Source organism: Falco rusticolus, chromosome 5 (assembly GCF_015220075.1).
Source record: "Falco rusticolus isolate bFalRus1 chromosome 5, bFalRus1.pri, whole genome shotgun sequence".
Lineage (NCBI taxonomy): Eukaryota > Metazoa > Chordata > Aves > Falconiformes > Falconidae > Falco > Falco rusticolus.
Genome location: NC_051191.1, coordinates 40,757,560 through 40,769,001, shown reverse-complemented (window position 1 = coordinate 40,769,001; position 11,442 = coordinate 40,757,560). Strand labels below are relative to the sequence as shown.

The 11,442-nt window shown below is 46.3% G+C and overlaps 1 protein-coding gene across 1 annotated transcript; it reads left to right on the top strand.

Moving 5' to 3' along the window:
- The first annotated feature begins 371 nt into the window (after positions 1–371).
- On the top strand, positions 372–4,779 carry LOC119149135 (prolactin-like). Its single transcript, XM_037390092.1, has 5 exons — positions 372–495; positions 641–792; positions 909–1,016; positions 2,397–2,576; positions 4,253–4,779. The coding sequence occupies exons 1-5, from the start codon at positions 465–467 to the stop codon at positions 4,445–4,447; spliced, it is 666 nt and encodes a 221-aa protein (XP_037245989.1). The 5' UTR covers positions 372–464; the 3' UTR covers positions 4,448–4,779.
- The last annotated feature ends 6,663 nt before the right edge of the window (positions 4,780–11,442 follow it).

Here is an 11,442-nt window from a genome sequence, read left to right as displayed (position 1 = left end):
GTGTAAACCCCCCGTTACCCCTGACAAGAGCGGGTTTTTTTCGCCTGGTCTGTTCTCACACCTCACCCCCTCCCACGGCAGCGGGCATGCTGGCGCTGGACCTGGCAAGCCACTGCTGTGGGGCCGCAGGAGCCGCCCCCCCGACCTCGGCGGGGCGCGGGGGTCGGAAGCCAGCAGCATCCCCCCCCCCCAGAGGCCGGGAGCCCCATTTCTGCTGGGTCCTGGGGGTCGCCCGGGGCTGGGGGCTGGCCCCGGCGGTGCGAGGGGCGCGCCCGCCCGGCCGCCGAGCCGGGAGCCCCGCTGCGGGCGGCTTGCTCACGGTGGCCGCGGGCTGCGCACGTCAGGGACGGGCCCGTCATGACCGGGAGAACCCCCCCACGCCACGCACGTCCCCACCCGGCATATATAGCGGACGCGGGGGCAAGGGCAGCCGATCCGCACCGGGCAGCGGGCTCCGCGGCACCATGGCCCCCGCCCGCGCGGCGGGGCGAGCAGGTGAGGGCGGCGAGCGGGGGGAGCGGGCCGGGCCGGGAGGGGGGAGCGGGCCGGGCCGGGAGGGGGGAGCGGGCCGGGCCGGGAGGGGGAGCGGAGCGGGCCCGGCCGCCCCCCGCGCCCCCCGACGCCGCCGCGCTCTGCGCAGGTGCCGCCGCGGCGCTGGCGCTGCTCTGGCTGCTGGTTTGCGCCCCGCGGGACGCCGGCAGCCGCCTGCTGACCGTGGCCGATCTCTTCGACCGGGTGATCCGGCACTCGGGCCGGATCCACAGCCTCTCCACGGCGCTCTACGCCGAGCTGGTGAGTGCCGGGCCGGCCCCGCCGACGCGGACCGGGCTCCCGCCGCCCTGCCAGCGGCCGCTGCCGGCGGGGCGCGGGGTACTCCGGTTGTTTCTTTAGGTTTTCTTCCCCCATAGGAAAAACACTTTCCTCCCCGTGACAACGAGCTGGGGAAGCCCGCTCGGAAGTGCCACACGTCGGGGATGCTCACCCCCAACGGCAAGGAATACGCCCAAAAAATCCCGGTAAGGCGGGACGGCGGCGGGCGAGGGGCACGGCGGCGCTGGGAGGTGGCTCCGCGGGTCGCACCGCCTCCTTTCTCCCCGCTGAAGAAAGAGGAAAATACCCGCCGGCCCGTCAGAGCCCCTAAACGCCTCCCCCCTCACGCTGCCGTGGGCCCCCCGCCCCTCGGGCTGGAGGCAGGCAGGGAGGTTTTGACGCCTCCGGTGCTTCAGGCCGAAGCAGCCGGTCTGTTCTGACCCCAAGCGGGTGCGCATCGCAGAGGTGCTGCACGCAAATCAGTCGTTTGTCGTGCTTTACAAGCTGCATGTGGTTACATCTGCTCAGGTCGTATTTATTAGTTATAATAAGGGTATTGCAGTAGTACTTTGTCCAAATGACTGGCAGACGGACATCCCTTTGGTCTTGTGGCAATGTCTGCAGCACAGACACTTAGAAACCTGTGCACGTGACAGGTAAGTTAAATGAATCGGTGTCCCTGCAAAGTACAAAAAGCAATCGGGAGAAAGAAATAACAGTCATTATCTCTGAATCGGTAGTTAGGTAAGGGGAAAAGCACTGCAAATTGTTTTAGACAAATGTAATGCCAAAGAGAAAAAAAAAATCACTACTAGTTTAGAGATGAGCAGGAAGACTTTCTTCAGGCAGAGAAAAAAGCAAATTGTAAAGTCGAGGATACAGGAGTGGGAGAAACTTTTGCCTCTGGGAGGAGACAGAGGGAGATGTATGTCAGCGTTTTGCTCTTTGGTTGTGATGGCATGAGGAGCTTCCCCCGAGGTGTTTAGAAGCTCCCCTGGAAGGGCGATGGAGGCCCTGCCTGCTTTAGGAAGCTTTAACCGATCAACCTGATTTCTGAACTTCTGTTGCAAGAGAAGTCTTACGGCCATTGAGCTTCTCTTAGAGAGGCAACCGCCCTGACCACCATGCACTTTCTGGGAAGTGTATCTGCAGCAAACCTCTAACCAACAGAGCTATAACCACCGCAGGTATGAGGAAACACCTGCACTTCCATACCAGCCCACAGAGATGTCTATATGAGGCTTATTGGGCTCTTGAATTATCTAGGAATTCCTGAAAGCTTTTTCAGTACCAAGTACATTTGACAGGAGCACCACCGTTTTGCTAATGCTGTATTCACAGTTTTAGGTATTACAGAGCTTGGGTCCAAGAAAGCCGAAAACAAGAGAAATGCAACTTTTGGGTGTTGCTTATATATAAGCAAATAACCAGGGGTAGAGTGGCCCTTAAATTCTGAATACCTGAAAACTACTGAATTGCAGATGTAAATCGCAATCCCACTGAGATTTCACAGTGAGACTGTCTAACAGTTTCATATGACCTGCTGCAAACTAACAGAGAAATTCTTTACTGTTTTAATTTATAAGAGAGAAGAACTGACTCACTTGATACTGAAACTTCTCCAAGCCTGGAAAGAACCTCTTTCCCACTTCAACCAGCATATTGAGCACCATCAAGAGCTACCTGATGACAGCCTTAGCAAAGCTAAGCAAATCAGCAATATGGTACATGAACTGAAGACTGGAGTTGAGAAAGTAACAGAAAAGGCAAGATTTTCAACGTAGCTTTTATTCATACTAGTCACATGGTGTGAGCGACTTCGGGTGGGGGAGGGGGGGGAGGGCAACGTCTGCTCTCACTTGAGCTATAGCCTTAGTGCCAACAGAGGCTCTGATCCAGCAGCACTGGGCTTCGTTACAGATACAGGTATTTTTCAGTCAGAGGATGTGACTTAGTTTATGAATTGGCAGATAAACACAGATGCCATTAGATATGTCCGTATGTGTAGAGCAGTATTTTATTTATATGAAAGAAAGAAGTACAAAGACTAGGGCCATTTACAGCTTTATATGTGACCCAGTAATGACTTGACTTTTCTAGGGTAGTAAAGATGTGTTACTTAATTACTGTTTTCAGTTTTATTTGGATTTCCATTATAAGTAATTCAAGTATCATTGCAGAATTGTATGCTGGGATAAATTCTTCAAGACAACAGTGGCATTGATGAAGTCAGATGCCAGTCATAAAACAAACTAAAAACACCATTCCAGATTCTGGCAGATCACACATAAATTATTGGATGCAATTTTTTGTTGTTTCCTTTTCTGTCTTCTCATTACTAGCTAGAAGTCCTGATCTTTGTATTACTTGTTTCACCAAAACTATAAATAACTGTAGATATGAGTGCACAAATGGGGGCTGTATGTCCATTCTCTGAAATGGCTACACTGCCAGGTGTCTGTTTCACTAAGAAGTGAATAATAAACTAGTATCTTACAGTAGTAGATCACCTTTCAGCTTTATGAACACGGGTGGGGAATACAAGTTTTTAAATGGTAAGCAGCTCATCACTAGAATAAGTGGAACTGTACCCCGCTCTAAAATGCAGCCCTGCTTAGGGTGACCAGAGTTACAGATGAAAAGTCCATCTTCCAAGTGCAGCCATGGTTCTGGGTTAAAATGGACTTGCAAGTTCAGATGTATTCAGCCTTAAAGCTTGACCTTGGCTTGCTTCATTCTGTAACTGAAGCAAGCCGTCCAGCTCTAAATTAGCTACACGCTTCTGGTATATTTATCTGATTTTATTTTTCTAAAACACTTCTGAAGGGATTACTGAGAAGGAAAGCTTTGAAGTTTTGACCTCTCTGTACTATAAATGTACCACAACGTAGAAATACAGTTAAAAAACTGAAGCAAACAATGCAAATACATTCCAATACTTTGCAGCTGTGTTTTTCCATAAGACACTAATTCTAAGCTTGGTTCTATTGTGAAGCTCCTCCTCTGAGAGGTGATAATGGTCTGCAGCGTTCACCAGGTGAAACAGAATGCTCGCATTAGATGCTTCCCTTCACAAAAATCATTAAAATAAATGGCCAAAAAAATCTCAAGACTGATTTGCTTTATTACTTTGAAAGATAATAATTATTACCGAACAGGGTTCCTCTACTTAAACTCAGATGAAGTTATAGCCTGGTATTCTTGCATTACTAGTGTATCAGATCATTTCTGGGTAATCTAAAGGTTGTATAGATACTGTTAAGGTAAAAAGACAATGTTATTCTCTGTAAGGAGCTTTATATGTAGCTTCAATAAGTATGTGAAAGGTCTGGAGTCGAACAGCCCCACATAGTGATGCCTCGGTTGACTTCTGCACTAGTATTTCAAATATCTGTTGTATGTGTAATTACAAGTTGTACTTCTTTCCTTGTTTTCAATACAGATGCAGTCAATGGGAATCATCAGCAATTCATTAAATGGAATGGCATCATCTGAAGCCACTGGTTTATCAATTAGCAATGAAGCAAACATGATGAGTGACTCTGATTTTATTCACTGTTTCAGGAGAGACTCCAATAAAGTACAAAGCTACTTAAAAATTCTTAAATGTAGGATTATGCCAGAAAATAGTTGTTGAGTTGTAATCTCTTGACAAGTAGTCTTCAGCATGTTGTTTATAAAGATGAAAAAATAGGATTTATAAATTATCACATTTGCAGTCATTTTAATAAGAAAGTGGTTTTGAAATTCTTTGGCAGCTACTTGACACTGTTGACCTATGCAGCTGAAATATTAAATAAAGCACCATGTGTGTATGTGGGTTAATGCACCAGATAAAAAGGAGCACTCTAGCAGTAGATAAATAAATGTCCTTGCACATTAACACTGTGACAGACAATGTTATGGCTAATTCACACAGTGTAGGTATATACATAGTTGAAAGTGAAATTCAGTTTGTTAAACATCGGTACAAATACATCTGTACACTATGAATAAAGTCTATTTTTATGGGGAAAAAAAAAGGTTTCCTCTATTTTTACATAAATACATGCCTGCAGAATCTTGCTTCACACTAAAGAGTGGTATTGCTATCTATCAGTTTGTACGACTGCAGGGCCCATGGCAGACTTTTATGTTCACATCATACTTCTTACTAATTTCTATGTGTCGTGGTTTAACCCCGGCCAGCAACTAAGCCCCACGCAGCCTCTCTCACTCACTCCCCCACAGTGGGATGGGGGAGAGAATCAGAAGAGTAAAAGTGAGAAAACTCGTGGGCTGAGGTAAAGACAGTTTAACAGGTAAAGCAAAAGCCGCACATGCAAGCAGAGCAAAAGAAGAAATTTATTCACTGCTTCCCATGGGCAGGCAGGTGTTCAGCCATCCCCAGGGATCATGGCTCCATCATGCGTAATGGTTACTTGGGAAGACAAACGCATGTCAGACATCCCTTCTTCCTTCCTCTTCCCCCAGCTTATATACTCGGTATGATGTTCTATGGTATGGACTATCCTTCTGGCCAGTTTGGGTCAGCTGCCCTGGCTGTGTCCCCTCCCAGTTTCCCTGTGCCCCCCCAGCCCTCTGGCTGGCAAGGCCTGAGAAACTGAAAAGTCCTTGACTTAGGATAAATGTTACCCAGCAACAGCCAAAACGTCAGTGTGCTGTCAACATTGTTCTCACACAAATCCAGAACACAGCTCTGCACCAGGTACTAAGAAAATCAACTCTACCCCAGCTGAAACCAGGACACTATGGGCCTTCCCATGTGCACCACAAGATCTAGTTCCTAGCACTTCTGTTCATTTCAAATGCTCTTTTATACCTGTAATGGCTTCACTGATTTCAGTGGAAACTCCTGAAGACAAAGTTTCTATGTGAAAGGTAAGTCAGACTTCTGCTCCAAATACACTTTGGGCTGAGGGCTGAGCCTGGCTGACGTAGTGGTGAGTCTCTTTCCCAGAACACATGCTGACACAAGGCTTGGGTTTTACAGTAGCAATGTCAAACTTCATAGCAAATAAAAACCTGAATGCTGTCAAGTATTTTATAGCAATCACATTTTCCCAGCAGCGGGGTGGTGCTGATGGCTGTTTATGGAATAAAACATCTTTGCATTCAGATCTTAAATGAGCCGTTTGAACAGGCATTTATAATCCACGTGGATTTACCTGTAATATTCCTGACCATTTCATCGCTGAATGCTCTTTTCTGGCCTCCCCTGGTCATGGTGGTTGTTGACAGTAGCTGGAGCTCAGACTGCCAAGAATGGAGAGTAAAATGCTGATGATTATTGAATAATGATACTGGATTTGGGCTTGAGAAATTCAGCAGGAAAACATTTCAAAGAAATAATTGTTGAGAACAGAAGAACAACCTTTTCAGTTACATCTCGTTAACTGCCAGTATCCTCAGATACCTACTATCTAGTAGGCAGCTGATGTACTTCCCCAGCTAGAAGCTGTGCATGTTCACAGCTCACATCTGGTCCCTGCTGTGCCACGTATGGTAGAAACGTGAGGGGTTATACAGTGCCAGCCCTGAAGAAGTTACTAGCAGCAATTCCTTAAGCGGTAAGATACTACAAACACATAATGCAATAGCAGCATTCGTGTGCAAATTTTGAAGAAATTGCACGAAACCCACCTCCAAAGAGAGCAAAGGAAGGCTCTTCTAGGCAAACAGAACCAGAGAGCGATGCCCACCCTGCCTGCATCTATCCACAATCATGGAAGACGTAGTACCAATTGATAATTACAGCATTTACACCAGGTGTAGCCCCAGCCCGGAGTACAGCAGCGTGCTGGAGTTGTGTGTCCGCGGCGCCAGCCAGGGATGCCTGTCTCTGAAACGCTGAAACCGGGCACGCCTGCACTCCTCAAGGAGAAAACCGGTGTTGGGGTGCGATCCCTCTGCACCTCCGCAGAGGCGGCGCTGCGCTACCCCAGCTCGGAAGCGGGAGGTGACCGGCACCGTCCCGCCGCGCCCCGTCCCGCCCCGGGCGCCCGCAGTCGGGGATGACGCGCTGCGCCCCGCACGGCCACAGGGGGGCGCCACGGGGGCGGCGGGCGGGAGCTGCTCGTGTCCCCGCGGGCCGGAGGTGCCCGTGTCCCCGTGGGCAGGGAGCTTGGTGACTCTCAGAGTGAGTTGCAAGGTGGCTTGGAGATCAGCCGTAATGGCTACTAGGGACTTGGGCAGCTGGGAAGACACCCCAGCGGTTGCAGCTGAGGGTCAGGTGGAAAACACGTTACAAATGAAGTAGATCATAAAAACAATTGTCACCTCCCTCAGAGAGCAAAACCCTGGGAACATTCTGCTGCAGAGAAATGCAAAAGCAGAGGAAACGAGGAAGCAGGTGCCACAGGAGGAACAATGCACTGAAGTATTATCCGTAGTCGTTCGTGCTCATTCGCGTTGTATTTCAAGATTTGCCTTTGGCCGAAGCCAGGCGTGTTGGTAAAACAAAAGCCTTCCTATGCGGCCGACCTCGCCTTGCTTCCTCTTCTGATTGAGAAAACAACTGAGCAATGGGCTGAACAGAGCATGTTTTTCTCTGTGGCCACCAATGCTTCAAACAGAAATCCCAGCGATGGTTGCTTTTTACATGGGAATACCTCATCTCCTGCATGATTTCTCTCCAAGACAGCAGCAAAACTAGTCGGGAATATTTGAAAATGTAAAATTGTGTGCTACAACCAAATTCTTTGGAGAATGCATCATTTGCATCTGAGACTATCAATTTAGGAGAAAGAACTTTGCAGATTAATGGAAAAGCAGAAAATTAGGATTGGCTTCCAGTTAAGTGCTGGGCTTATGCAACAACCTGTAACAATGCAAGTTACAGGTAAGTCACGGCGTAATTTCCATTAGTGGAACAACCTGTTTCCATTAATTTTCCTTGTCAGCAAATTAAATTTAAGAATTAAAAATATCTCCATTTTTCTTCACCATCGACCTTATTCCATGAAACACTGCAAGATAAACCCAGAATATTGGCAATTTTGTAGTTTTTAGAAGTTGCTTTTGTGTGTTGAAGATTTCCTCATCTTAACTTTTCCATGTTTTCAGAACGATGCAGAAGGGTATGACAGACACTCTCAGTGACTGAAAATTCTTTTTGTTCCTTTCATAATATGCTAAATGGTTTTGATAGTGTTACAGATAAATTTTGACTGAGTCTGATATGTGCTGATGTTTGGATGATAGATTTAAGTGATAGATGTCACTTGTAGTTTAACTTTTATCTGAAACCATACGATAGCAAAGAAGAAACAAATGGAAACAGTCTCCTTTGAATGGCATGCATTAACATTCAGCTAACTCATATTACATTCAAATGTTGACATGCAAAGAAAAAGTTTACTTGGAAAAACTTAAGACTTCCTCAAAGGCTGGATGTTTACAGAAGGTGAGACTTTTGTGTTTGGCCGAGTACTGGAGGATCACTGTTGAGATGTTGCCTTATGGCACCTTCATCCACCACACCCAGCTTCATTGCTCAGAGTTACTGCCAGTAGCTGCAGGAAACCAATGAGTGGGAACTGCCGGTTTTTTCTGGACATTAATTTAGGTGCAAGCCTGCATGGGGAGCATCTCAGATGCAGGTTTACATACCCCAGTTCATCCTATCCAGCGGCAGTTGTCAGGCACATAAATTACAAGCACGGTCAATAAAGGCTTCTACAGTCAATGGCAATTCCATCCACTGTGAACCTTTCTCCACGGGGGCTTTTTTGGTCTCCCCATGGTCCAAAGCTAAGTCTCAAGTTAACTGGACCCTAATTCCTCTCCGGTCCTTTCTGAAGGCACTGAATTTACAGCTAACTTGCTTGAAGTTGGTTTGTCTTTCCTTCTGGTTTGTGAGAATCAGTAATGGTCTTGTTGGTAGAGGGTGCTGAAGCATGTGAATGTACTTGATTTATGACAGTCTTTTGACTGTGGAACATATATTCGTCAGAGGAGCCATGTGGCTACAGTGATGCCAGCTGGTATTTAAAACCCAGTACTAGTAAATCACAGCAGATAAAACAAAACTGATGTATCACTGCGGCTCAGGAGTGACATTTGACCATTGCACTGTTGTTCTGACACTGAAGTTAGTAATGCAGTTTTGTGCCTTAAAGCAGTCTTGTTCTCCTCAGCGGATCACAGCAATTAATTCCTGTTTGGCAAAGAATCAATACAAACAAGAGAACTTTCAGAAAATTATTTCATACTATAAATCTATACAACCCAAGTGTAAGTGCTGACACACATGTGGCCAGCAAATCCAGCTTTAGCCATGTTATATGAGGCGTATGGAGGAGCTAGCCGGCCTCTCACGTTCACAGCCTCACAGCTTCCACACGCAGTAAAACGTGACTCTGGCTGCGCCCGATACCGACTGGCATAATCTGCATCACTTGTGATACCTGTTGAAGGACGCCGAGCCAGACCTAGAAAAGGAAATCTGCAGCTTCTTGTTAGGTATCAGAGAAGCTCCTTCGAGTGCCTGACCTTAAGAATAGACTTTCAGGATGCATATTCAGACCCATCTGGAGGATCTCCAATAGGTGGGACGAGAAAAGCCTCTCCTGTTCCTGTTCCTGAGGCTGCTGGCTTGGGCAGCAAGATCCCTAGTCAGCAGACAGCCTGAGGGCACAGGACTCTGCAGCTCTGGTAACAAAGCCAGTACTGAGCCTCAGCCCTTTCCCCCTTTCCCTGTTGTATTCTGTATTACATCAGCATCGGTAAGTTGCCAGACTAAACAGAGAGGTGCCCAGAGAATACAAGTATCTGCTTTGTTTGCAGCCTCTGAAGCGTTAGCTTTTTTACCTGCGGTTCGTAACCCGAGGTACCTGAACTCTTCCCAGCCCCAGGATCCCAACAAAGGCCCTTGGTAATACTCTACAGCCTGGAACTATAGCCTCAAAATGCCGCACATAGGAAATACCTCAGCCACCCTACAACCATACTGCAAGGCGATCCACTGGGTCCTGTCTTTGGAGTCAAAGTAGTATGTTGCTGGTTTTAACTGCGAGGTGCCATCGGTATCTGACGTCACTCCATAATACCAGATACATTCTATGCCCTACACCTCTGCAATGCCCCTGTTACAAAGCACTTCAAAATTTCCTGGGGATTTTGTATATCATTTGCGCTCTCTTTGTTCTTTCATAACTAATGCATACATTATTTGAAGAAAACAAATACTACTTGATCCTTCACACAGAAAACACCAACACTGTAAATATATTTTTGTATTCATAGAGGATACTGTTTCTCATTTACCAAGTTTTCACAGTAAGGACTGAAGGGAAACTTCTCCTCTAAATAGCTTAAAATAAAAAGAATCAAGGTTGTATGTGTCATGGGCCTAAATCCATCTTGACTAACTGAATCAGTTTATGTTAGGTGTATTTCAAAATTCACATGTATACTTTTAGGGTTTTTAAGAAAGCTTGATCAGCATTTTCAAATAAAGAATGTTTCATCTGGCATACTGGAACTTTATTCTAGCTATGGAATATGAACACTGGTAGGAGGTGTTAAGAGATTTGGAGGGCTGTAAAATGGTCTAAGTTTTAATAGGCTATAGTGAAACCAGAACTTGCTCAATTTAAAACACATCTAACTGTGAAATCAGTTTTGCACAAGCCTTGCTTGATCTTTGCCTCAGTGAGACGTCCTTCAGATGTATTCTGTTTAGCACATCAGCTCAGGTTTGACAGCAGTTCACATTCACAGCTTGCAACGCCATCAACTGAATTTCCCAGAAAGCACTCTGAATCCCATCTACCCTCTCCAGAAGCATTGCTTCTAATGCTGATGCTTGATTGACTTGCAGCAAGAGTATGAGCACCTGTGAAAATCCCATGAAAGGTGAGATGGGAAAACCCCAGTCACCCCCACCACACACTGATGTCCTCCGAAATGGGAAGCACTGATGAATACCCCCCCACACAGGTACCTCCACTTATCATTTGATGGTAATTTGGCAATATCTGCATGCCTCTCATTGTAGGCGGACACTAGCAAATTCCATTTCAGAAGAATCTGGGCCACCAACACTGGCTGGTCCTTCAGGTATGACCTAGTCAAACAGGGCAGAACTACGACTTCAACAGGACAATTGGACAGTAAATTCAGCCCATGTGTGCACAATCTGTCTGTCCATCCCTAAAGGTTTTAGGCAGAATATTAGTTTGTTTTGAGATTTCCGTTGCAAAATAGGAATAAACTTCCCACGTTACTGAACAGTGTATTACACATGGCATACTAAATGTGTTCAAGTGCCTTCTGAGGGTAGGTATCTAAGGCAGCTTACACTAATGAGGGTTTGTAACAACAGGAAGAAATGACTTCTTCATTTTTCTGATTTTTTTTTTTTAAAACAAGTGTAGGAAACCACATGCAAAGAATGACACATAATGCAAGACTAGAACTGCACAACTGACCACTTAGAAGGCAGGACACACAAAAGGTGGGATACAAAAGTCACCTGATCATGCATAAAATTTATGATACAAGCTTTGTCACTGCAATCTCAAGTTTTTTAGCTGCAAATGCATCTAAACTTCACCTCCCAGATAATGCAATGTAACAAGGGGAATAACAGATTATCCACCAAAAGGTAAAAATTAAGTAACAACTGTA